This window comes from Nipponia nippon, unplaced genomic scaffold, assembly GCF_047370975.1.
Source record: "Nipponia nippon isolate SJK-2023a ecotype South Korea unplaced genomic scaffold, ASM4737097v1 scaffold_2, whole genome shotgun sequence".
Classification (NCBI taxonomy): domain Eukaryota; kingdom Metazoa; phylum Chordata; class Aves; order Pelecaniformes; family Threskiornithidae; genus Nipponia; species Nipponia nippon.
This window is the reverse complement of record NW_028262336.1, coordinates 116,984,263-117,011,121: the sequence shown is the minus strand read 5'-3', so window position 1 is coordinate 117,011,121 and position 26,859 is coordinate 116,984,263. Positions and strand designations below refer to the sequence as shown.

The window sequence follows — 26,859 nt, the reverse complement described above, 5'->3', positions numbered from 1 at the left end:
AAAGACTTCTGGTTCTCTTCTTGGACTGATCTACTCTATAGCTGCATGTAAAAATATGAAAGCAGCAGGCACTGAGCAAATACAAGGTTAGGGCAAAATACTGGTAGGATTTTGATAGTGGTTACCTTTAATTAAAAAAAAAAATGTTAGTCATCTTACTGTGTGGATTCTTATTTGGAGGTGTTTGAAAGATTTTCGACCCTTATTTCACTTAGGATAGTGGAATGGTTCCTACTGTTGGAGATTGTTCAAATTTAAATGACACTTTTTTCTTTTTTGTGTGTGTGTGTCTTGATTTAGGACATGAGGCCAATTTGTGTATTTATATGCTAGATTTTATTCCTGCCAGGGAAGAGGTTAGCCTTCTAATTTTGTGTCCAGCATTGAGTAAATGAGTATTTATGGCTTTACAATAACAAAGGGTTAAGGAAATCACAGAATCACAAAATGGCTGAGGTTGGAAGGGACCTCTGGAGGTCATCTGGTCCAATCCCTCTGCTACAGCAAGGCCACCTAGAGCCAGTTGCCCAGGACCATGTCCAGACTGCTTTTGAACATCCCCAAGGATGGAGACAGATACGTGATGCTTTTGAAACAGAGTTTATGACTTGGCTTTTGTTCATAACTTATCCTTACCATGACTTTTGATTAGATTTGGCAGATATCAGAACCTTAATTGCCAATTTTCCTAGCTTCAAAATAGATACCGTAGATATGTCCTCTAGGACATACAGGATTGTTGCTGGTTTTCTGGGCTCATCTGGACTGTTAATGTTTTTAAGTCTTGACTGAGTTTATTTGTTATCACATTCATCTCTGCATTTGCCATTAGTATACCTAAAAAAGAAAAAAACAGCTTTATGTGGTTACATTGATATTCTATATTTGCGATTTGTTGTTGTTGTTGGAGTGTGTACAACTCTGATTGTATGAGTCAGAAATATGAAGTTTATATTGGTTTGACGTTTCTTTGGTTCAAAGGTCCATTCTGTGTAATTCAGTGAAAATAGTGCTCATAATCCATGGAAAACCTAGTTGATTGGCAAGCACTTGTGATTTTTTTTTTTTTTTTCCCTTCAACTTCTTTGTAGAAAGCTTTTACATAACACTGTATAATGTTTTAGTGTATTAGAACAGGTAGAATGTAATTGTTTTGATAATGTTTATGAAAGAAACTGTTATGAGCTTTATTTTAATCTGCAAATTAATCTGGCAGTATTTTAAACAATAGTGGTCTACTTACATATGCAATTTACCACTAGATATTAATTTCTTATACTAATTTCTTATTTTTCAAGAAGTATAACAGTTCTTCAGTTGTCAACATACTACCTGTATTAATGTTTGCAATCTGGCATCAAAGTATTTTATAGGTTTCTGGGATATCTCAGGTACTTTGACTTTGAAATGGTGATGGGGATTTTTGAATGAAGTTACTGTCCAAAAAAGATACTAGAAAGGAAACTTTGCAAACAGAAAAAATGTTTCATGCGGAAATGCATGAAACCTTGCTCCAGTGAAGTTGTAGTGGAGTAATTCTGATTTTCTTTTTTTTTTTTTTTCCTTTTTCTTGAATTTTAGATTTATCCATGGCAGTGCAAAAATTTTCACAGTCTTTACAAGATTTCCAGTTTGAGTGTATTGGAGATGCTGAAACTGATGATGAAATTAATATTGGTAAGTACATTCTGTGCTCTGGTTGCAGTAACATTTTAAATTGTTTCTTATATGTTTAATATGATGTCACAAATATAGTGGGGCAGTTCACAGTTGTTTTTTTCTTTTTTAATGGAGCATGTAACAAAAATTTCAATAAGTAGAAATCATGCAAGACTTCAGAAATACATGTCAAAATACTATGTCTTCATGATGTAGCTTGGTTCATTGTAGAGGGAAGTATTCAGCAGTACTTTGTCAAATGAGTCAACTGTGAATCTTTTAAATTCTGCTGCTATTTTTAATTTGCAGCCAGTTTTTGTTGCGATACTAAAAGGTACACAAGTTTCCTATGAAATAACATAAGTCTGCAAAAAAACACTTAAGTGCCTAGGAAGTATTTAATGGTCTAAAACCAGGAATATGTTCTTTACAACTTGTGCATTCCTAAGTATATCGTTGTCTGAACTTTTGCCAATAAAATTTACTAGCTGCTTAATGTTCTGCCTATGTGCACACCCAGAACTTCTGCATTCTCAGAACTGAACAGCTCAGCTTGTCTTGAATGTAAGCCTCTTTAATATCATTAGAATATTCTTCCCTCAGCAGACTAATCCTGGAAACATTTCCAGGATTCAGAAATTCAGCCACTTTTTACTGCAAGGCATTGCTGTGGTTGCAGCGATGCTTTTAGGCAGTAGCACAGCAGCTGGAGTGCTCTAGCTCCCATTGGTGAGAAACTTGGATTATAATCCATCTTCGGAATGGCTAAATTCAGTGTCATGAGTCTTACATACCACATGGCCCCCATGCCTCTCCCAAATCATCTGAGAGGAAGGGAGATGGTTGGCAGAGTAGTTGCTTCTAAAAATAATTTGGTACTACAAGAGGGAACATAGGACTTGTTAGTATTTTTTAAAAAAGATCTATATAATGCAGAGAGGAAACTCAGATCTGGGTTTTTCCAAGCATATCTCTTAGTATAACCTCTTTTCAAGTCTCCTCTCCCTTCAACAGTTCCCTTTTCCTGACTGAGTTATTAATCATTGGACAAAAGGTCTGAGCTGCTTGCTTTTGCTGGCAATGTTTGCCGCATCCTCACCCTACAGCATTGTGACAGTTAGGAGGCTGTCATCAGAGATGGCTGGTATTTGGTCACTGTCTTCTACTAACCTTTGGCATGGGGGCAGGAGGGGAGGTTTACTTTTACTGACGTATAAAAGTTGGGGAGCAAAACCACTGAGCTGCTTCTACTCAGATATAAAACTGCATCCGTTCTTCAGGTGTATCAAGCTTGGAAAGAGATGAAAAATGAATGGTGTGTATGCGCTCTTTGGCATTCTACATATTATTTCTTGACTGTTAAAATGAGCTTGTACATGTTTTATGCATTTAAACTAACTCTACAGTATCTCAGTTATAGGTCTTAGATTTGGTCAATAACTTTTAAAGACATAAGGTTTTGCATTTAAAATGAGGTGACTGAGGACAAAGACAACTTTCATTTTACTTGTAACCTAAAAGTAGCAAAGAAAAGACATTTTATTGTTTGGACATTAAACAGGCATTTAAAACTGTTTCGGAAAAAAACAGAGTTCATGAAGCTTGACAGCTGATTTATTTCACTTGGAGCTTCAAAGAAGGGATTTCTAGCTTCTAAAGCACCCATTGCCTGATGGATTGTCATGTACATCAAAGCAGCTTATAAGAGTAAAAGGTAAACTGACAGGAATCAAATTCAAGTCTAACAGAGCTTGAATGATACTGTGTGCTTTTATAGGGTAAGGCTCAATTTTTGATCTCCCTAGAGCAGTGACCTAGAATTTATCCATATCTTTAACATGCCCCAACAAGCTAGATGTTTGCTTATCATCAAAGACAGCTTTGTATAGATGAATCCTGCTCTCTCTGCCTCCTTCTGCCTTCACCTCCTTTTTTTAGGAATATCTACGACTGTGCAGCCCACTGGGAAGTGTTATTCCAGTCTGCAGTGATACTCCGACTTGATAAGTTTTGTACAAAACCACTGTATATGTAGGGGCTTAATACAGGGACTACATTCTGAAGATTTTAAAATACATTTCTATTTCAAGCTTAGCATTGGAAATCCATCCTAATCCACTTTAGTGTTCGAAATTTACCCTCTGAATAAGGCTTCTTCTGTCAGGATATGATTATTTCTGTTAAAAAAAAAAAGTTTCAACTTTTTTCAAAATTGAAATATAAGTGATTAATTTTTTTTCTTTTTCCTACCAGTAATAAGTATTTGGAACTGAGCTGATAGCTCCATGAACTTTTTTTTTTTGAGGCAATACTAGAGTTGAAGGTCTCTGTTCGGTAACTGAACACAACGTACTTTTTTTCTTTTTTTGCCAACCTGAGCTCTAGTAACAGCATTCAATTTTATTTGCATTTCCTGTAACCCGTGCCTTTTTAGATGCTCTCTTTATACAACTCATCTATTCGAATAAGCACATTACACAAAATACATGAGAAGTAGTTTTAGTTAAGCTCCATGACACACTCTATTTAAACAGAATTATGATGGTGTTCTTCATATTTATTTTAATCCACGTATTATTGAATCCAGTGATTTATTTGGGTTTTTTGTTTTCTTTTAATTCCTATCTTTGATTTCTAATTTTTATGATTTCTTACCTTTTATTTACAAATGTTTAATTCTTCCATAGAAGTCTTGTTCTTCTCTGACAAAAAAATCTACGTGTCTCTTTGTGGCTGTATAATGCATTTTATGTTATCTTTTCATGTTGTTGCAAGTTACCCAGATTCATCTACGTAGCCACTTTCAGATATAACATACTCAGTTTAGAGTCAGACATATTGTGCCTGGATTGTAAGCTGTTCCCCTGACTTTCTTGAATAAGCAGACTGGCTTGTTCCTCAAATCATGTACAACTTCATTTTTTTTTAAACTGTGAACATCAAAGGATTCATGCGATAAAAAGCTTTTTCAGATTTTCAGGTATTTGCCAGCAAATTGGATTTGGGAAACAGTGCTCACTAGCTTTTCTCATTAAAAAATAAACAGCTAGCAACAATTGCCAGTGTTGTGTCTTCCTCTGTTTTGAAATGCATGTGGTGGCATGTGATTTGCAGCAGCACAAGGGCCGTGGTGTTTGATAGGGCCACACTAATTGATAGTAGAACATGGATATTAGCTCCAGTTGCCTATGATTCAGCCAAGCTGTTAATTTTTTTGTGCAATTGAAAAGTTATGCAGCAAGTGGCATCTTCAAAGCAAAAATAACACGATGAATGGCAGTGAATCATTAATACTAAAAAGGCATAGTAATGATGGTTTGATGTAACTTACCCTTACTCTAAGGAGAGGTTGTTGCTTCCCCCATCTTACTAACGACTGTGCTTTCCTCAGTCTGAAACAGCCAAGACTTGACAACACTTTGCCATTCACTCTTTCAGACATATCACCCTGTGCACAGCTACTCTCGGCCCCCTTTGCAATTAATATTTTGCACAAAGATTAAATACTTTAAATTGACAGTGAATGAACGTAAAGGAGGCGAGTCATTTGTCATGCCCAGTGAGAGTTTTGTGCAAAATAGATGCATGATTTTTACATGTTTCAAACCTTATAGGTAACATAGAATGTTATGCAGATGAGATAGGTGCAAAAACTATGTTTTTAATGAACAAGTGTCTTTTTCCTCAGTATACACTGTGCAGGCATAAATTTTGCAAGGAGAGGGTTTGCCCAGCTCCTCCTTTCCTAGTATTATCCAGCTTGTGTCACCTGATTCCTTCCCCAGGAATCTCCCTGGTTTTATCCTCTTTTCTTCTGTTTGTGTTATCTGGATTGTGGCTGATACAGATGAAAATAATAAACATTATTATTTAACTCAACGGAATTCTGTCTTGTTTCTTTGACAAGTTCTTGACTATTTTGTATTATGGCTAATTATAGATCCGTGAGATTTAATATCAGCAGTGTAAGACCATGTTCTTCAGAATTAAAAGAAACCAAGACAAATAAATACATTCTGGTATTCTGGCATTTTACTTTAGTATCTGTTTTTTCTTGGTGTGTGCTGTTTAGGAAGAAGCACTGAAAGGCATGTGTTGCTGCTGGTTTTGATTTTTTTTTCCCTGAAGAGAATTTTGACAGATGTTTCAGGTAGCATCAGATGCTTGATTTAGGAATGTAATAGGGTTGTGATTATCTATGAAATCATTATTTATTGAGCAACAAAGAATAGGTCAGAAGTTCTAAAATGCAGTATCTTTCCTTGTGGGAACTGGATTCTCCTCTTGCTGCTAGCAGTTGTGGCTCATGTGATCTTTACTGACTCACACCTCAAGTCGTTCATGGGATTATTAAAATCGCTAGCAACCAACCATCAACAGAACTGTTAACTCATACCAGGCAATTATGTTGTATACAGCAGTTAGTTTCAAGTTGAACTTTGAAAAATCAACTAAAATGTACTGGGAGAAAGAACTTTAAAAAAACAAACAAACAAACAAAAACCGAAGAGAGAAAAAAACAAACAAAAACTTTAATAGTAGTTGTTTGTTGGAGCTCACTGCTGTGTTCTTAAGGCTCTCTTGTTTGAGTTGAGCAACAGTGCCAGAAGCTCAGTCTTCTTTTTTGCTTGTACTGGGCACCCACATGCACAGTGCTTTTGAGTTAGCAGCTGCTCTGCGCTCTTGGAGAGCCTGTCAGAGGACAAGCATTCTGCCATTCAAAGCAGCAAATAGATCTCTCTTGGGAAATTTGCGTATAAAACTACACAAGTGAGAGAAAAAAAAAATCAGAAAGTTTCCCTCCCTCCATCTCTTATAACAATGTAAAAGGTTAATTTTTTTAATGGTACAAACTGCAATGCTCTATTAAAATTTACAAAAAAACCCAATAATTATAGGTAGCTTTATGCCTGCCTAAAGTGTGTGGAGGCAAATCTTGACAAATCAATCTGTGGACATTGCAGTCTCCAAGTTAGGAGACTGTCTTTTGGAGCCACTCGGAGGCTAATCAAGAACTTCAGAAGGTACCTGTCAGGCTGGTCATGATTTCAAGCCGCTGTATCTCTGATGTTTATGGTGTGCAATGGCTTCTTGAATTTGCGTGGCTGTTTCAGAATTATTTATTAAATGCCATTGAGCCACCTACAGTCTGAATCACTTGGATGTCTTGCATGTCATCTCCTTAATCACTTGAGGTTAGCTTTGATGTTCAAGAAAGTTCTTTTTAGGGTTAGTATTCTACCTGCTTTGCACTGAATTCCCATTCGTAACCAGGTTTCTGAATGGAATTACCAAATACCAAATAAGTCTAAACTGAATTCAAGCGGCTCAGGTACCCTACTGCCTTATCCAAACCAAGGAAAGAGGAGGATCTTGCCACTGCCGTGAGGGTAGAGTTCCGGGAGTGGGTTTTTTTAGTGTAGGTATCATCCCAATGACTTTTGTAGTGCTTGAGTTTCTTGACCTTGTGGAACATATTAGAGACAAGCATATTTACAAAAGGTGTTTTTTTAGATGGGTGGGGAAGGGTTGAGTCCTCAATTAGCATAGAAAGCTATTTGCGACTGAGAGTGAATTTGCATAGGAAGATTGTATGCTGGTTTTCCACAGTAATTACCTGTCTAGATTTGCCAGCTCTTTTTCCTCCAGTTGGAAGAATAAATTTTAAGGTTAACTTTTTAGGTGACCTTCAGAGCGACTTTACATAAGCTACTTGTAAGATCTGAATCACAGGACAGAGTTCTTTTGTACTGCTATTGGACTATTTTTATCTACAAAAGTTAAACAGTAACAAATTATGGGAGGAACTCAGCACAATCAGGGTGTGAAATGCCTAAAGTATTTGTTTAAAATCTGTTAAATCTGTTCCTACCGTTATTTTTTTTTTTTTTTAATCCCTGTTGCATATTTAAACAAATGCCGCCTGTTTCCGGAATGCTATTGTTTCTTGACTCCAAGAAATGAATGGTTTTATGCTAGTGCTAGAATGCCATAGAGGCTTCAGAACAGCATCTGCATCAGAAAGAGAAGGTGAGTCCAGCCCAGTGCTTCTGTCCTTGCTGTGGAAGGTCAAATGAGGCTGACAAAGCAGGAAATAAATTAATGTTGCAATAGGCCTTTATCTGTTCCGGAGGAAAAGGTAAAACAAGATCAACAACACAGGCCTTGGTTTTTCTTCTTCTCCAAGATACATATCAGAAGGTTGTTAGAATTTGCACGCTTCATTCCCTGTTACCTTAAGATTCATATTCAAATGAAAAAAATTAGATTTGTGTGGCTGATGCACTTACTGCCCTTCCTGTCCATCCTACCCTTCTTCTGTGGCAGGAGCAGCTGGATGCGAAGTAGATGATCTCCTGAGCCACTGCAGTTTACACCCTGGTGTGCTAAGGGAGATTCAAATTCATGCTAGTTCACTTTATTATATTGGACTGCAAACTGTGGTGGCTCAGACTGCCACTTGCCTATGAGCTCATGCTGTTTACAGGAGGAGGCTGAGGCAAGCAATGGACAGCAATAGTTTTGGTTGTCCTCATGCATTCTGCTAAGGAAATTAAATGAGTCAACATTTGGTCTGAACAGCTGAGTAGATAAGTAGACAAGTCCATGCCACGGACAGATCAAGATGAAGTATCTGTTGTGTCTCTCAGTAGTTTGATCTTCTGGACTCTTGTAGATGCATTCTGCTTTATTGTCCTCGTTCCATCCCTTCAGCATACCTCTTCTTCCCTCCTTCATCACTTAGCTTTGTTATTTCTAGAGTTGGGCATCCCGGTGCAAGTATGAACGCCTGCGGGGAGACAGTCTAGAGGACTAGGGAATTGCTTTACAGAGTTGGTTTGAAAATAACTGGTATGTACTGTTGCTGCATATAATACACTTGTAGTAAAAAGGCGTAACACTTTAGAGTTGTCAAGTTAGTATACCTCTTGAGCAATAGGCACTTGTTTTCAAAAACAGGTATTGGTTTGATCAACTCAGCTTTGAGATATTCATCTTCAGGTATGAGCAAGTAAGAGGAAGGATTTGTACTTTCTGAAATCAAAATCCTTAGTAGAGATTAGAGTTTTAAGCACAGGAAGTCCTTGATCCCTTTTGTAGGCCTAAATTCAACAAAGCAATTATGGCAAACCTAACATCTGTTGAAGTATTTGGTGATGTTTTTCCTAATTAAAGTGTTTCACCATTCAAGTAATAAATGCACTAAATTTTACAAACCGGAAAAACACTATTAATGATTCTCAGCTGCAGTCTGAATACATTGCTTCTCCTTTTACTTCCCCTATTTCAGCACCCACAAAAAGCCGCAGGCAAATAAAGTTTGTACAGCTGGAAAGATGGAAATATCAGGGTTTTTTCCCTTCCTTTAAAGTATGGATGTGCCTCTGAAGAATCGGGGATTGGCAAGCCTGAAATGTAGTCATATTACTTCTAACTTCTTTGTTTATGGAATGTTAGGATTGAATATTACTTTTGCAGCTTAATATGTTGTATGTTAGCCAGTGGTTATTTCCCCCATTGTTTTGTTTTTCAGCTGCTCAAAAAACTTGATCATGCAGTAGCAATTGTTTTCTTAGAATGAAAGATTTGTATTCATAGTCAATTTATATCGCGATTCTTTCTAGTGGGATTGGGGGGAGCAAAGGAAAGCAGAAGAGGATTGAAAGAATCTCTGATTTAACCAGAATCCACCTTTGATCTTATCTATTTCTGAATATTCCATGGTTTTTAAAGCTGTTCTTCCTCTTACAGGCTGTGGATATCAGTCAACTCTGGAGAAGTCTGATCTGTTCAAGTCAAAGGTTAATGGTTAATTTAGTTAAGGTAAAGATTAGTTGGATTAAATGGACTTTTACAGTATAGGAAGTTATGCTGTTAGTTTCAATTCAGCCAATTCAAGCTGCTAGGATTTCAAAGTAGGTCTCCAGAAGCACTTTAAGGTCACTTCATACCTGTTGGACAAAGGATAATGTATTGAATCTGGTTGCCCACACCCTGCCGAGTTGTGGAACTCAGCCCCAGGACTGCTGTGCATGTGGCTCCATCAGGTGGAAACAGAGGCTGATTTCTCTTTGGCAGATATGATAACTTTAAAACCTATTTTGTAGTGGCACAGAGATGCAGTATTTCTTAATGACCACTTATCTAAAACTGTTATCTCTTTATTCTCTGAGAATACGGTGAAAATAGATTTGTTGTGGCTGGTCCCAAAAGCCTCCGTTCCTTCACAGAAGTATAGAAGGAAGAGGAGAGGCAAGAAAAGTGATTTACTGATTTGTGGAAGGGTTTTGATATAGTGCTCTGTGAGAGCAAGTGACTGCCTGGGAGATCCCTTCAGTCCCATGTTCCTAACAAAATGGAAGAAATTGTTTCGATGATTTAAAAGGTTTCTGCTGTCACTTCAGGATGCCACGTTTTTGGAGAGGTGCTATAAACTAATAGAGTCTAGAGTGGGTTTTTCTTCCACAGCTCTGCTAATGTATTGAAGAATTGTGGTGTTAAAGAATACATGCTGCAGAAGATAGATAAATTTCCAAATTGAATAATATATTTTCAAAATATGTGCTGCTTTTATAATCAGAATAGAACACTAACACAGGGTAGATATATTGCAGCTGTTTTTTTAATAAACTTTTAAAAGTGGTGGTGGTATTTGAGTAATTGGTCGGTGTGGGTTTGTTTTGGTTTTGTTTTTGCTAACATACTGTGGGATAGACAGCCATTATAAACTTGAAAAATCTTTCAGGATTCTAGGAAATGTTTTACCCGTGTTTGATCCATTTAGAATTTGCTACTTGTATTTGCTTTGTGAGATTCTGCATGAGTAGGGCATGGCAGTTTACTGGTATTAAGTCAAGTAATTGGATTTATTTAAATTGTGAAACATCGCATATCTTAAGGTTATCTCTCCAAGCATTGCGTTCGACAAGTGCTGACGGTGGATCTGGAAATTCTAGATAACCTGACTTTCTTGCAAGTCGTCTTAGTTTGTATATAAACATGTAGCTTTTTTTGTAGACTTCTGCTGAAAAGCAGTGGAGTGGAAAGTGTAAATGTCTTGGCTTAAAGCACTGTTTTAACTTTTGTACAAGGCTTATATTTGTTTGTTTAAATATTTGTGACACAATAGCTATGTTTTATAGCAAGGAATTCTTGAGTATGATACTGTTTGTAACTGGATTTAGATAGTTATGCTGACAAAGGTTTTGTTTCAATAAAATTCTGTAATGGGGAAAAGGATTTTTACTTCTAATAACGGCCCTACATTCTATGCTTTACATATGTTTAGGAAAAAAGCTTCATAAAATACCTCGCTGTGTTTGCTCATTAAGTTTTGCAAGATGACAATACTTTTGAGTTAAAATTCCAGTTACCTAATATGGTATGTACATATTATACTGTGCTTTGCAAGATGTGTTTGCAAGCTTTGGGCTTTGATTAAGCTTAATCTTGATTTGTTGCCTTATATGGTTCGCATATTAGTCTGCACTTTCAGGCTCACGTGTATTGTGCTCAGACAGGAGGTTCCACTGTTAGTGTGGAACTTGCTGGCCTCTTCTGCTGGTTTGTCGTGCCTTTATAGCGTGACAAAACCCAGCAGACTGGTCAGGGGAAATGCTTGTCCCTGGTATATGGCCAGCAATGGAAGGGCTTTTAAACATCTGTTCATGGGGAACACCCCTTTAAAAAACATAGGGATTGAATGGCATAAACCAGGGCGGGGTCAAGCGCGGAGACTGGTATCTGTGGATTCATGGTATCTGGTATCTGAATCTGTGGTAGCTTCATTGCTGGTTTTGTCTTCATGGGGAATTTGGAGCACTTACTACCATCTCTCTGTCCTAATACTACAAAGAGCCAATATGCTCCAAATTATGATGTAGAGGACAAAATACCTCTGCATTTACTCCGAGTTCACAGTGCTTTAACTCAAATGAAGTAGAGAAAAGCCTTGAGTTTTGTTTATTTACTTGTAGTTACATGGATTTCAGTAGCTGGGCTCTGATGAAGTTCTCTGCTTGCCAGCATATAGTGGAAGATGTGATCATATTTGGAGAACAATATGTAGACCTTGAAGCATAAATTTGGGCATAAAAGTCTTAACTTTGTCATTTTTCTTGCTTCCTCATTTGTGTAATTTCTTTGCAGAAGTTTTAAACCAGGCATTTTTCATCTCTGTGTCTCTCTGTCTCTTGTAATATTTTTCCTTTCTATAATGGATTTGCTTGGCAAATTTGGATTTATTTTTGTAAGGTAGCACACTTATTTTCAAGAATTGAAAAGATTTTGCAAAATACCTTTCCTTGTAGCTCAAGGTGGGAATTGCCACAGGAAACAAAATTACCACTGTAAGTTGTGCTCCCTGGAAGGATCTAACTCTTACAGCAATAGTTACTTTTTTTTTTTTTTTTTTCTTATGGTCATGTCTGTGTTAAGTCAGGATAAACTATCCTTGAAATTGTATGGGTTTTTTTTGGGTTTTTTGGTTTTTTTAAAATTTTTAGTTTATCAGGGTTGAAATCAATGTCTGGATTAGGTAGAAATTGCTTCAAAATCTGAAAGATCATGGTATTAATTGATAAAAAAAGATTAATTATGGAGCAAATAGTAAGAATTTTCATTTATTGAGTCCAAAATTTCTTCACTTTGTCTGCTCTCAGTATGTCTTGATTCTATCACAAGAGCAGTACAGACCAGACAGAGTTGCCTCTACCTTTGTGTACCTTCCCAAGATGGAAGTCTTCAAGGAAATTTGTGGTTATTGGGGCTGAGAATTTAAACCACTGTCTGCTGGCAGAATTTGCCGTCAATCTGAGAGTGTCTTTTGGGGTATTTCCATGTAACTTTAAAACCTGTACACTTGAACCTTTGCTTCAGCCTGTGTATTTTACTACCAGAAGAACATTTCATTGAATTATACGAAGGTAAAAATAGCTTTTTTTTTTTTTCCCGTTCTTATGGAGGTTCTGGTAAATGTAAACACAGACTAAAGGAATGCATGAGGTCCTTATTATAGATCCATAAAATCTGATACCCAGATTACGGAAGTAAGAGAGACCAAATGGAGGATAAGGCAGCTCATCCAATATTAATTTTCCAAATTTAAATGAGACTGAAACCCCATGAAGAAATAAACCATTATCTTGCTATTCTAACTTCTTTTTCCACATTGGAATCTTCTAACATCTTTTGACACCAACACTCAAATTAAATTAAAGCACATCTGACATGCTGTTAGCTTACAAACTGGAATTTACATAAATACCTAAGCAATATTACCTTAAACCTAAACAAAAGAAAGCAGTTACTCTGTTTCCTCTAATACTTTGGGAGTGAAACCCAGAAGAGAACGAAATTGGTAAGAAAAACAATGGTTTCAAATCCTGCTCTCCTCTCCCCTTCTTTTGTCTTCTTTTCTGCTTTCCCAGTAAATACTACTTATGGTACTGAGCTCAGTCTTCCAAACTGAAGTTTCTCCAAAACTGTTGCTTAGAAAGTGAGAGAAGTGGACCAGGGGAAATAGCAGCAGCCAACAAAAAATGAAAACCTGAGCAATAATTGGGAAGATTTAGCAAACGTACTTGTCCAAATATAGCTTTTCTGAAAATCTGTTTTAAAAAAAATATTGTTTTCTGTAGGAATACTTGCAGTTGTCTTACACTACTATTTTTTAAATTGTACTACAGCAGTCAACATTAGTTATGAAATATTTATAAATTGTAGAAATTATTCTTTATTTCAGTTTATTTCAGTTTGCAGACTAAGGTGCTGATCCTGCAGCTTGTTCCCTTTGGGCTAAACTGTAATTCCATTTAAAGCTGTAGATAATTGTACACCTTTAACGTTTTACAGGCTTTATTCAGTAGAAAAAAAAGGAAGCAAAAGAATTGTAAGCAAATCAGTCCAGGTTGTGACAGTGGTAAAGGAAATCTGTGTTGTATAAGATAAGACTATATTTAAATTCATAGCCAACATATTGAAAGACAAAGAGAATGGGAGGCTTTGGAAGCCTTATATGAAGATAGTCCTCCTTTGGATTTACATTTTGGCATATTGAAAACTTGCCATTAGGGTGACATTTTGAGACATCCAGTTTAGTTATCTTCAGATATATACTACAGATCCTCTGTGGCTTTTATGATACCCACAATTCTTGTTAGGTAGAAAGTACTGAGAAAGCAGATTATCGTCTCTTTATTCCAGATACTGGTGGTGGCCTGTCAGTGTTAATCTGAAATTTGTGATTTTTCCGTCTGATCAGGAAACCATCTGTTGCTTCTCTTGTCCTACTCCCCCCCACCCCGTACTTTTTCAACATGGCTTAAAGCCACAGAAAGAAGGATGGAAATTTTATTTGATGTTGTGTTTTTTTGAAAAACTGCTTGAAATAGCATTTGTGGCTGCAAATAATGCTAGTCATTAGAAGGTCTGGAAATATGTCTGTGAATTAGTAACTATTTAATAATATATCTACTTTCATTTTAGAATTGGGAAAAAAGTCTCTCCTCTCAGCACTCATGGATCTTAAATTTATTCTGCTTTGTCACTGAAGTCTAGTTAACAAGTGTCAATCCTTAGGAAATTTCCTTATGGGTCTTAGGTCCATCTTGAATTCTGATTTAGTAATGTATTACTTGCTGGGAAAAACTCCCTTGGAGGCTTTAGTTGAAGTTCGTGCTCAAGCGTGAATTTGGAGCCTGCTATAGCATGTCTATGCTAGATATGACCAGTTCTGGAGAGAGGATGTACTTGACTGACCTTCCTGCCAAAGTGTGTCGGGAGCAATGTACAGCACAGGCCTGGCATTTCCCCAGTCAGATCCGGAAGTTATAAGGAAATCTCTGGCAGGCTTGCACATTTTCGCCTCTTATACAGCAAGATGTCGTAAGAGCAAATGACATATTTCTGTATGTACATTTTTTCCATGCTGGCATTCACATATCTGAAGACAATGGTGATATCTGCTTAGAATACTATAAAATGTTGTTTAGTGTACTTTAGAGTATTTAAAAATTGCCTAGGCATTGTTCAAGACTGCATGTGTAAGTATAAGTTAAACCAACAGTCCATTTCACAGAAGAGATGGTTTATTTTTATTCTGTGTTCCACAGTAACTTTCCATTCTATCTCGGGTTGAACATTACCTTCCAAACTTGGCTTTATGTCTTTGAATTCAGTATTGGTCATATAAAACTACTTCTGTGTTTCATACATGTTGCTTTCCTTTTCTCGTTAAGTATAGATGACATCGTACCTATTGTATGTAACATTTAGTAGTGTAGTGTAACACTATACTCTTTAGTATTAAGCTAATTATTGATAGAGGAGCTTCAATAATGTCCGTAGGCCTGCTGTTTTAAGGTGATACATTCTCTACACAAGTATATAACAAAAACTTCATTAAGTATGTTAAGTACATGGGTTTTTTTCCTATGAACCACTGGGTTGATTTTAATGCAGTACGTCAGAATTCTAGAGCATAAATGAGGCGTATTTTTAATAATGCATTCTATAAATTCAGATAAATCATTTTTTACCCTTTTTCATCTCACCCTCATTCACTTAGTCCTACACTAAGCTTCAGTTCTCTTTTAATTATGCGAGTATACTTGTTTGTGGAGGTGTACTGTATGTTTGAAATCATAGGGATAAAAAAACCACATGAAACACGTGCATCTTTTGGAAAAAAGGCCATTGTTGAGCTACACTGTTAAGGTTTAAGCTGTTGTTACTGTTAGTTTGCTTCCTTATGAAGCAAATTCATCAAAAGACTTTTCATTTTAAAATAAAGAGGGTTTTGTTTTGTTTTTTAAATAAAGTAATGGGAGCTATTTCTCCTGAACAAGGGAAATTTTGCAGCAAATTATTGCTGGGTTGGGAATGCTCCAGAGAAAACAGCTGGCAACCTGTTTTAATTGTAATGAATCAGACCACAAGTGTACAGCCCGATACTTATACAATTGTTTTTACTTGTTGGATGTTGCTTTTCACAGGCATCATTTCCATCATGATGCCAAGTGTATCTTACAAGTCTTTGAATAGCCCTTAAGTAAAAAGCAGACTGTAAAACTATTTGGATTTTGTAAGCTAGTATCTCCTAATGACTTAGAATGAAGTATTAAGGCAGCACTTTGTTTTACTTAAAATGGCCCACCAATAACAATAATGCTTTTGAAAATAATTAAAAATACCTTCATATTTAATATAAGTTAGGTTAGATATTGTACTTTATATTATTGGTGTGTTTTCAGAATTTATTTCTTATCAGCACATTCCCATGGCATTTCCTCTTGTAAAATACTTGACTCTTCCTCCCCCCACCCCCTTTTGTATTTACAAAGTTCACTTTAATTCTTCTGTGTCTAGTTTGACTAAAAAGAAGGGGAGAAAAAAAAATAAAGATCTTGCAGCATTTGTAAGAAAAGATTGTGAGCCCTGCCTGTAATTCCTGGGTTTCCTGACAGACAGCAGTGGGCCGCATCTGACACAAATGGTGCTGATTTTTAAATCTTCTGGATTTTAACTACGCAAAAGCACCTCAGATTATTGTTGTTGAAATATTTGGGTTTTTCCTGTTGAGAGCTGGGAATCCAGACGGAGGTGCGTGAAGCCCATGCCTGGGGTTCGTGCTGACATCCTGAGAGGGGGCCCGGTTGCGGAGGGGCATGAGGCCCCCGCCCAGCTCCCCGGGGTGTCCGCGGGCCCAGCCGCCCCAGGAGGCCCGATGCCCCGCGCTGAGCTGGGCGCTGCCTGTCCCTCCCTCTGCCCAGCCCGGTCCCCAGGTGAGGCGGAGCTGTCGCCTCTCTGCAGCCAGAGGCGGGCTGTGGGAACAGCGGGGAGGAAGACGGGAAAAGCCTACGCTGGGGAAAGAGGAGCGAGAGCTGTCTTGCCTTGCCTTTACCACCTCCCGCTGCAGCTTCCAGCACAGATGAAGTTCTCTGCGGACAGACCCTGGCTTTTAATGAGGTCAGACTGAGTGGGGGATGAAGGGTGTGACAACATGAAAGACTCAGTACTGCAATGCTTATTGGTATTGTAGGAGAGCTGGTGGTGGTAAAGTCTTTTTTGACATTATGTGGTGCCATTGCAAGGGCAGAGGAGCCAGTGGGGTCACCAGAGACATCCATGTTGCTGAGCCTTGTGTACTGGGTGTGCATCCTTCGTTACAGTCTTGATTTCATGATGCACTTGTTCTCCCCGTGCACCTCCTGAGCTGGAAAGGATGGTCCATGGCTTTGTGGGCATTGACCGGCACAAAAAGGATGGACGTGGGTGTGGGGCAGCGAACGGTGGAGGTGTAGTCAGTATCGATGCGAAGGTGTCTCTGCAACGAAGGTGTCGCTGGGATCAGGGGAATGGTTTGTCTTAGTGCTGCTGAAGGGTGTAGGTTCTGTGCACTTAGTGAAACTCTGACCTTTATAATCTCCCCAAAGGTGAGGCAACAGGGAAGAGAAGATGGAGACAGCTTCTCAGTCTTCAGCTGAGGCACTGTATAGGGAACATATTAGTATCTTTGTATTAGTGTTAAACATTGAGGAAAATCTTGATTTGCAAACTTACAGAACATGTTTTTATAGTTTTTTCTCTCTTTCCTCGTTGTATTTAAATCCAAAGCAACAGTTTTGACTTTGAAACTAAAAAACCCTTTGGTTCTGCCAAAGAACCCTTTGGTTCTGAAATTAGGAAGATGACTCAAAAGCGTCTTTTACTGTTTTTTGGTTTTTTCTTCCTCCTCACAGTTTCCAGTCATCCTTCTGCCCAGTTTCTGCTTCCTGCTGTTCTTCCTTTACTATCTTTTTGCTCCTAAAACTCTGAATATTGCCTGACCAGGATATTTTCTTCACAACTGTATTGCTTTTACCTGCCTGTCTCCCACCCTTTCTATTTGATTTAGATAAAGTCCTGCCCATACCCTGGGGCTGGGAACTGGCAGTCTTTGTGCTTGGCTGCTGAAAGGTGTAAAGTGTTAACTTTCTCATCGTAGATGATGAAGAAAAATAATTTCATGAGCCGTTGTTGCATTAAGGATGGTTTTAATGATATGATCAGAAACTTAAGTGAAGGATACCATAAGCCTTGACGTGGGTAGGGAAAACTTAAATTTCAGTAGGTTCTGGAGCTGCCGTCCTCACAAAGATATCGTGCTTGGTATAATCATTTCTCTTTGAAATAGTGCTGTCACTGTGAGTGACTCCACAGTAAAAAAGCAAAAAAAGGAGGGGGAATGGAGTTTTAACATGTGACTGCAGTAACACATCATCTTGTGGTTAAAAATGACCAGTTATTTCACTGAAATAATCTGGAAACAATTTCTCTTGCTGGCTTTACTAGAAAGTCAGCTGTTTTTCTGAAATGCATCTTAATTCCCTGAACAGGTAATAAAATTCAAACAACATGTTTATCTAGTTTATTTGAAAAGATTAATTTTTTTTTTTTTTAATGGTGGGTAAAGAATCACTCTACCACATGTGCAAGGGATGAACTGGCTCTGTCCTGTTTTCTACAGGCAAGGATCATTTCTTGTTAAATTGTGGGGGAATATCAGTGTGAAAATAAGAAACAGTTTGGCCATGTGTGTTTGGCTCATTGTTTATTTAGTTTTTAGGGTTTTGTAATGGGTACATAGATATTCTTTAATGTAAGACTCAACAGATTTCTTATCAGGTAACTTAACCAGTCAGTTCATCATCTATTTCTTTACCTGGTTTTGACAGTTGCGGTATTATGAGCTGACTGTAAGAGATTGAATTAATTCAGTGGATAGCAAACTTAAGTTCTTGATCTCAAGATGTAACTCTGATAAAGGCTGAGCTGGTCAGTAACTGAAAGTCAGTAACTGAAAGGCTCAGCTGGTAAGCCTGAGTTGAGGAGTTCAGAAGTTTGTGCAGAAGGCCTAGAATTTCTTTTACTTAAAAGGTGGCAAATTTTTTCTGGTGTGTGTGTTCTTAGGGAAAAATATTAAAGGAAAAGGCTTGAGACGCACCTGGATGGACATTTAACTTACCAGGTGTACTTGGACTAAACAAAGAGCTCATGAGGAATAATGTGGAAAAACTGATTTGTCAGCAAAGAATGACTTAGAGGTCAAGATATGCAGGTATAGCATTACAGCTGCACAAAATAAGCCATGTAAGGTTTTGCAGAAGAAATTGGAATAAACAGCGAAGTGTTCTTCAGCTGTAAAAGTTAAAAGACAGCAAGAAGAATGCAAGGGTGACCTTTCCATTTTTATGGAAAGGGTAAAAATGATTTGGGTATGGTCCAAAAACTAAGTAGCAATTCATGAATGCTGACAAGTTAAGGCAAGCTAGATGCTGGTTCCCTCTTAAAAGATACTGGAACATAGCAGATCCTCTAGAAAATGTACTTATTTCCTGAAGTCTTTCAAGGAAGTTGAGAGGTGATGAAGCCATATTATTGGAGAGTGCCACATTTTGTCATACCCCCAGCAGTGTATGTTGGTTAACTGTGAAGACTTTCTGAAGCCTGTTCTTTTGAGAAATTCTACAAGTTTTGTTTCCTTGCTTTTTTCCTCTTTAAAAGATGATTTAGATTGCCTCAAGTTTGTTGTGAGAAGCTGTAGGATTTTGCGAATCTGCATTCTGAGATCAGAGCTTTAAACCATGAAGTTTAGCACCTGTCATTGGCACCAATTACTGCTAGATGCATCAGGAGAAAGTAAAAAGAGCTACTTAGCTCTCTTCACATGATTCTTCGCTGTCATTTTTGTCTGTGGAACTGTGGTGCTGAATTCTGAACAACCCTTATGCCCTTGAGAAAGTAATATAAATGGAAAGACAGATTTTTCTAGAGAGATTTGCAGCACTTGCTTAGATGAGAATGAAGCCGTAAGATTTTTTTGAATGTTTTCCCATTTCTTGCCCTCTTTTATGGGTTAATACTTTTATTACGTTTCTGTTGACATCCGCTATAGCCCTTTGACTTATATTTGAAGGCAGTTTTGAGCAGACGCTCTCACAGTTGTAAGAGTTCAAAGCTTGCTTATAAATCAATCATCTGTTCTCATCACATCTCATAAAGCCAAGGAGCTGCTAAACCTAAACATTTGGCATAAAAAACACATTTCTTCTAAAATGGTGACTTTCAAATTTTTACCTGGATATTTTTCATAGTTCTTGCAAATGTTTCATAGTTCTTGCTGCACTTTAGTAGAGTAAAGATTTTTCTTTGCAGTTTCTTTATGCTTCTTGTGTGCTAAAGTAAATTTTGTGGCTGATTGTAGAATTCTTTGTATTGAGACTGATCTTTGCACATTTCAGGAAAATCAGTTTGCCATATTCCATTTAAAAAAATATTTTTAAAATTCACATGACTCTTAATACTCAGGTTCTTTTCCCTTGTTTTTTACTTGCACTTGACATGCTACTCACTTCAGTCTGTACCTCATTTAATGACTACTGATTTCAGTGAAGTACTATATAAGAACAGTATCTTATAACTACAACTTAAATCCAGATAATGGACTTATCTAGTCTTAAAATGTAATGTTGACCAGGACATTCTTTTTCTTTGTTTTATTTTCAGCCCAGTCACTGAAAGAGTTTGCTCGGCTCCTGATCGCTGTTGAAGAGGAGAGGAGACGACTGGTAAGTTTGCTGGCTCTAATATATTGCATTAGGCCTCTTTTTGTATAAAATAGTACTTTATTTCTTTTCCTCCTGAAGTCCTATTTTTATTTTTTTTTGTTTGTGTAGTAGATGTTAAGTATTTCATAAGAATCACTTGATTCTGCAAAGGCAGAAATGTGCTAGCACAGACTGCAGCAATTTTTAACGGACTGTTCAGCCAAATACTTTTGCATTGATTTAAAAACTGTTTTCTCACAATTTCCTTGCTCCACACCCCAAAATAACCTCTCAATGCTGCTGTACCTTTCTATTCTCCCATCTTGTCTTATTAGTCACAGGCACAGCAATAAAGTAAACTGTAAACAAAGAGCTTATGGTGGAAGTTTAGATTGGTATTTATATTTAATGAAATACTTTTAGAATATTGTCCAGTGAATGTATACTAGTAATCCAAGAATATGATAAATAAGTGGTAAGAAGATAAACCAAATTCATCACCTCTGAGAAACTCTTGCAGAGTACATCAGACTCATCAGATTTGTCCTTTGTTATGGTATTCTTATTCCCTTTGTTTCCCTACTGATGAATCTACAGTATGCTTTCATTTATGTTTCTATTCAGATGTAGCTTTGTTAAAGAAGTTTTAAGTATATTCTTGTACAAGTATTTTTAAAAAAATTCCACATAAGTAATGAAACTACTTTTTTTCTTCCCTGGAAGTCAATCATAAATAAAGAAGTGAGGTAAGGATTAACCCTCAGTAGGGGGATTTTTAAATGTTGTGAAAGTTTAACTAGCTCAAATCCATCCAATGACTATGTCTGTCCTTGCTTTCCTTCCTCTTATAAGTACTTAGGGGGGTGAGGAAAATGATTTACTGACTCAGATTGGAGGAAAATTATTAATCCAGGAAGAGGAATACAGAAAGTTCTCTTATTCCTAGGAGTAAATAACCATGGAATTGGTCTCCCACTGTTTTTGTTTACATAAATATTTTCAAGTGGCAAAATCATAAACATCTATATGGTACAGTTCCACAGTTAATATCACCTAACCCTATAAAAGTGCAAAATTTTTGCTTCATGCTAAATATTTTTTCCTGGGTAGATGGAAGAGTGAGAAGGCGACTGTTCAGTACTTGCCACCTTAAAAGACATTTACCAGAACACTTATTAATTACTTGGTTAAACAATGTTTTAAATGAATAGCTTTCTAGTTTAGGTTAAAGATTATTGTGAGCTAACTATTAGAAAAAGGAAAAGCAGTGAATAGGTGAGGGTTTTATTTTTCAAACTAGTTAGTCTTTCATAATATGTATACATAATTTCCCTTAATTTTTTTCTTTCTTTTTGTTTCTTTTTTTTCCTCAGAGGAGTCACTCCCTTTTCACTTTTAGGAGTTTCTGGCCTCTCTATGGGTTATAATTTGATCTTTCCATGTAACGTTTTACTTTGTATCTTGTAGGGAGGCCATTAGAGTAAAAGGGGGAAAAACATTAATTTCATTAAGTGAAAAAAGACCAGTCGGATAGAAGGATACTTTTTCTTCCATTTCAGTATGACTTCAGTGGGAATGCATGGGTTGTATAGCTGAGCTGTTGGATCCCAATGCAGGGTCAAAGACTTGGGTGAGGTTTCAGTCTCACAGAAAAATATTGTACAAATGGCTCTAAGATTAGTAGAATGTGATCATCAAATCATTGTAAACAAAGTGGCAAATAGTATTCATGTGTGGAGAAGCTGCTCTTGACGGGAAATCATTTGCGTCCAGCTTTTTGCTGGGTTTAGAATAGCCCCATTCTGTTTGTTCTTCAAACTGAATGCTCATGCTGAGAGCATCAACGACACACAGTTGTCATGGTAGTGATATTTGAATAAGAAAATACAGCAAACTTAGAATTCCTCTGTTTTTAAAAAGTTTGATCTTCCTGTTGGTGGAATTCATTTAATTATTATCGGAATTAAACTTCCTAAAATATTTGTTCCTGGTAGAGCCAAATGCAAAAATGAGAACTCGAGGCTTGAAAAAATACATATGGGATAAACCAGTCCCACCTAGATCTCTACATAGTTATTGTGCCCATGCTATTCTTTAGGGATAAATTTTATAAATGAAAAAGAGCATTTGGTCGTCTTCTGTTTTCTGAGTTTATGTCCAGTGCCACACTATGATGGCATTTACGTGATAGAGCTGCTTTCCGTTGTGTGTTGGGCTGCATTACTTACTGCTCTGGCCCTAGGTCACAAAGTTGTAAATGCTCTGTAAAAGTAGCCAAAGCGTTGTTGCTGTACTAACTTCACACAGTTGTGCAAATCAGAGATCCTGCTATGATGCAGTGTACTGACTTAAAGATTGCGTCTGGTTTTAGAGGCAAAAGACAGGCTCTCCTGACATTTTCCCCCTGAAACCCATTAATTTGCAGCTTTTCATACTATAATGAATGTATTTATTGTATCTTATGGCATAAGTCTTTGCTGTAAGGGCTTGGAAGCTTAAAAGCAAAACAAAACAAAAAAAGCAATACAGAAAGTATCACCTTTGTCAAAGATGCTTCGGTTTTTATTCTCCAGTTCTCTTACTGCAGTTTCATGCATGCCATCACAGAATCCAGAGGTCCCTGTGAGGGTCAATGTGCCACGCTAGGTGCCGAACAGGTGGCTAGTAATAAGACTTTACTGCTTAACAAACTTTTGATTTAACTGTGAAACCTTCAAAACATTTTTTGCGTATTTCTGAGGAAGTATGGAGCATTACGCATACACTTTGGTTCCTCTGCTAGAAGCACTTCAAGCCAGCCAATTTGCAGATTAGTTATGATTTTAGAAAAGGTTCTCAGCTGACTGGAAAGCTCGAGACAGGGCATGCAGGTCTTTAAGAATTTGATTTCCTTCTGCATAAAAAGAGAAAACTTGCAAAAGTTAAAAAAAAAGAAAGCTTGTTCTTTTTGACATTTTGTAGAAAGCTTGGAGAAAAGCAGCTAGTCAGTGTTGAGATTATTTATAGGTACACTTCATACCATCTACAACTTCCTTTTAATTCTTGAAGTGTGTGACAGTAGAAGACAGTATTGTATCAGCGAATGCTGGATGTACAAGAATACGGAATGACAGACGTTAATTTTACTTACCAGCTAATGATCTTGTTTCCCTGCCTTGAATTTTATATTATGAGTTTATGAGCATGCATATGAGTGCATGAATCAGATTTGAATATATTACCAATTTATTTCTCCTCTGATGCCTATTAAATTCTTCATAAGTAAAATAGGTGGTTTTTTTTTTTTGTTTTGGTGAACAGAGAGGTGTGTTAGAGTGCTTGCCCACTGAATGTATACATTAAGTGTTTCCAATGGTCAAGGAAATAGTCTGAGAGGTGCTTAGCAAGCCTTCTGTCCTTTTTGCGTAAAGAACCAAAAGGAATTTGTTTTTGTTTTCTTTAGAAGAAGCTAAAGAAACAAGATATTATGAACAGCGTTACTGGGAAAAACACTGAAATGTAAGGTTAAATAAAACTGTGTAACACATAAATATTCTGTTGTGTAAAGCTTTACAGCCATTATTAGTGGCAGCAGTAATAAAATGGTGATTATTATAAGTTAGTTTGTTTTATCCTTGTCTTTTATTTTCTGATGCTAAAAAAATGACTAGTAGTCTTAGAAAAAACAGAGCTCATGCACCAAACATTTCCCTTTAAAAAGCAAATAAAGGAAAAAGTAACTTGTAAGACACCTTTTTTATGATGTATTGCCTTATGTTTGATATCTGTCATTTCATGGTGTTGTTAATTTAATGATGCTGTTGGTACATGGTGCATTAAAAAAAAACCCAAACAAACAGCTCTGACTCTTGGGTTTTACAAGTAGCATACCAATAGCATAAAAAGTCAGATTCATCCCCACTGCCTTTGCAATATCGTCAGCAATAAGCCACCAGAGAATGTAAAATAATGACCTCTATTTCCCAGTGATTATTAGGGAACAATAGAGATGCTATAATTTAATTTTATGTGAATATTTGGTTCTATATTAAGGGAACTTACTTACTTAAAATAATTCCCTTCCGCTTTTATTGAATTTACATTGTTTCTGTTAAATAAGTGATATGCTTTTTTTATTTTAGAGGTTCATGCATTATTTATGTTTCCTATTCATTTGATATTGTTAGTAAAGTTTATAACAAACAGAAATGTGCTGGGAGTGATATAAAATACTAACGCGTTCCTTTTGTAGGGTTATGCTGTTGACAACAAGAATAGATGAACTGGTTCATGCTACTGATTTCTTCTTCCTTGAGATCCCCTATCAATTTGAAGCATTGAATGTCTTCTCGAGTGTTGTGTTATCTTGAATATAACTCCCTGATTATTTCTGAAAGTTTACTAAATCCCAAACTGCAATAGGCCTCTTAACTCTTACATTCTTTGCTATTTACCCAGGTTTTTATGAGTTGCTGGCAAGTGATGAATGGTCCCAGAGCTTTTCTCTCTGGCATCGTGAATCAGTGAGATGTGTATGGTTTCTTTCAATTCCTGACCAATATTAAATACTTCAGGGGATAGTACAAAAATTCTGAAGTGGATAGTTGTGTACTATGTTCGATGAATGTTTTCATTTCTAGAGTCTGTCTCTTTGTATCTCATAATCTTCATGCTTCAGAGAGTATCTCATTGTTGTGGACTTTTTTTGTATTAACTGGATGTTCTCATTGTGGTTCTGTATTTGCCCTCACACAAGGGGGCCAATGCTATCTGCTTCCAGGGAAGGCATCAAAATATTCAGTTTCAAAAGCTGCACTTGAAAAAAAAATAAATGAACTATTAAAACCAGCTATCCATGGAATGATACATAAAATCAGATACTGAAGGACACAGCATGTTGTTGAGCAGAATTAACCTTTTCCCTATAATGTGAAATGGTTACAGATTCCATCAGAAGAATAAGCAGTTGTCTTCCACAGTTCCTGCTTATTACTCAGTTTATAAAGGGCAGAAATCATAAAATCACATATACTACCACCCTGAGACTGCAGAGCATACACCTGGCATTTTGGTTCACATGGGTGCTCTCTTAAAATGACAAAAAATAGCGTATGATGGTGTTTTGATATACTTGGTAACTGCTTTCAGTGCTCTTCACCTCTCATACCAATTTTGGCATTTAATCTCTTTGGTAGGAACCTGCCTGCAAGGAGACTGTCTGAAAGCATATTACTAGAAATGAAGGAACAACAGCACAAATAAGAGGGTTTCTTCTCTTTGCAGTTAGGACTGTTTTTTGTTTGGGTTTGTTTGTTTGTGTTGTCCCCCCATTTTTGGTGTTTTAAATTAATTAAAAGGCACCTCAGAGCTGGTTTTGGGGGGTTTATTTTTTTTCTTACACTCAGGATGGCCGGTACATGTCCTATTGAGCAATTAAGGTAGCGTCTACTATGTTGTTAACCTAACTTCTTTGGAAAGACTTTTTGAATTTGTGCATTAGACCAGTAATTAGGAAATACCAATTTCCTAAGTAATTGAGCTTTCTATTGAACAAGGAGCAGTAAATCATTACAGAATTATTTTATTTTGTTATAAAAATTATTTTTACATTTATTTATTTATTATTTTCTTCCCCTTTTCTTCTTCCTACCCCAGCTATAGTAGGCTACATATTGGATATTAATTGAAGAAGAAATCCATCTTTTGGTAAATGGAATTCTGCAAGATAGGAAAATACTGATTTGAATGGTTTTGTTCATTGTTTTTTTTGTTGTTGTTGGGTTGTGGGGTTTTTCTGTTTGTTGGGTTGGTTTTTTAGACCATCAGCTTACTGATCAATGGCAGTCAAGCTAAGTTTTAGAAATCATTGGAAAATTATTGAAGACAAATCACATGTCTTCATAACATTTTTGGCAAATCTCCATTTTAAATACTTGCTATATATATTTCTGGTCAGAAAGCATTGTATAGCCTAGAAGAGATACAGAGATAGGCAACAAGGCAGGCTAGACACCTGGAAGCTCAGGATGAGAAGGGGCTGTCTACAAGGAGGACTCTTTGAGTAGCTTTAGTTCAAATAAATTAGATCAATGCTATCTGGAGACCTGGGATTCATTAATTGCAATGACATATCTCAGCACCCTTGAGTTTTTGGCAGATCAGACCTACTAGTCCTCAGCAACAGGTTAACACTTCAGCCCTTGAAATGTGACTTTTTCCTTTTTTCTTTTTTTTCCCCTTGCTGATACAGTTGTCAGTCTTACTTCCTAAGAACTAAACAGAACAAACATTTCAAGTCTTACTTCGAATACAACTAAACATTTCTGTCACCATAACCCTGCTTGCTACCCAGTTCCCCCATTGCCTTTCATTGTAACAGACTCTTCTGCTCCAGTTCCTGATCTGAGCCATTTGCAAATACCGTGAGAAATGAGTGAAAAAGATAAAAGAAAAAACACCTCGTCCTTTGTTCTCCTCTTATTGAGTACATCACTAGGGAATTTATTCTGTATGCAGGGTAGAGGTATCAGTGCCAAATCTCTATGACCCCATCAGCATAATTTTTTCATGCCTGGAAGTGGACAGGAGAGGTCTGCAGAGTAGGGCAATGCATCAGCAGATTATGTCCTAGTCC

At 37.0% G+C, this 26,859-nt stretch overlaps 1 protein-coding gene across 2 annotated transcripts in view; it reads left to right on the top strand.

Annotated features, from left to right (window-relative positions):
- The window catches only part of ARHGAP42 (Rho GTPase activating protein 42), a 172,739-nt gene that overhangs the window by 37,477 nt on the left and 108,403 nt on the right, over positions 1 to 26,859 (top strand). For both annotated transcript variants that reach the window (XM_087756791.1, XM_087756790.1), the window contains exons 2-3: positions 1,582 to 1,677; positions 20,206 to 20,267. In XM_087756791.1, coding sequence (XP_087612917.1) covers positions 1,582 to 1,677; positions 20,206 to 20,267 — 158 coding nt within the window. The remainder of the gene's footprint in view (positions 1 to 1,581; positions 1,678 to 20,205; positions 20,268 to 26,859) is intronic.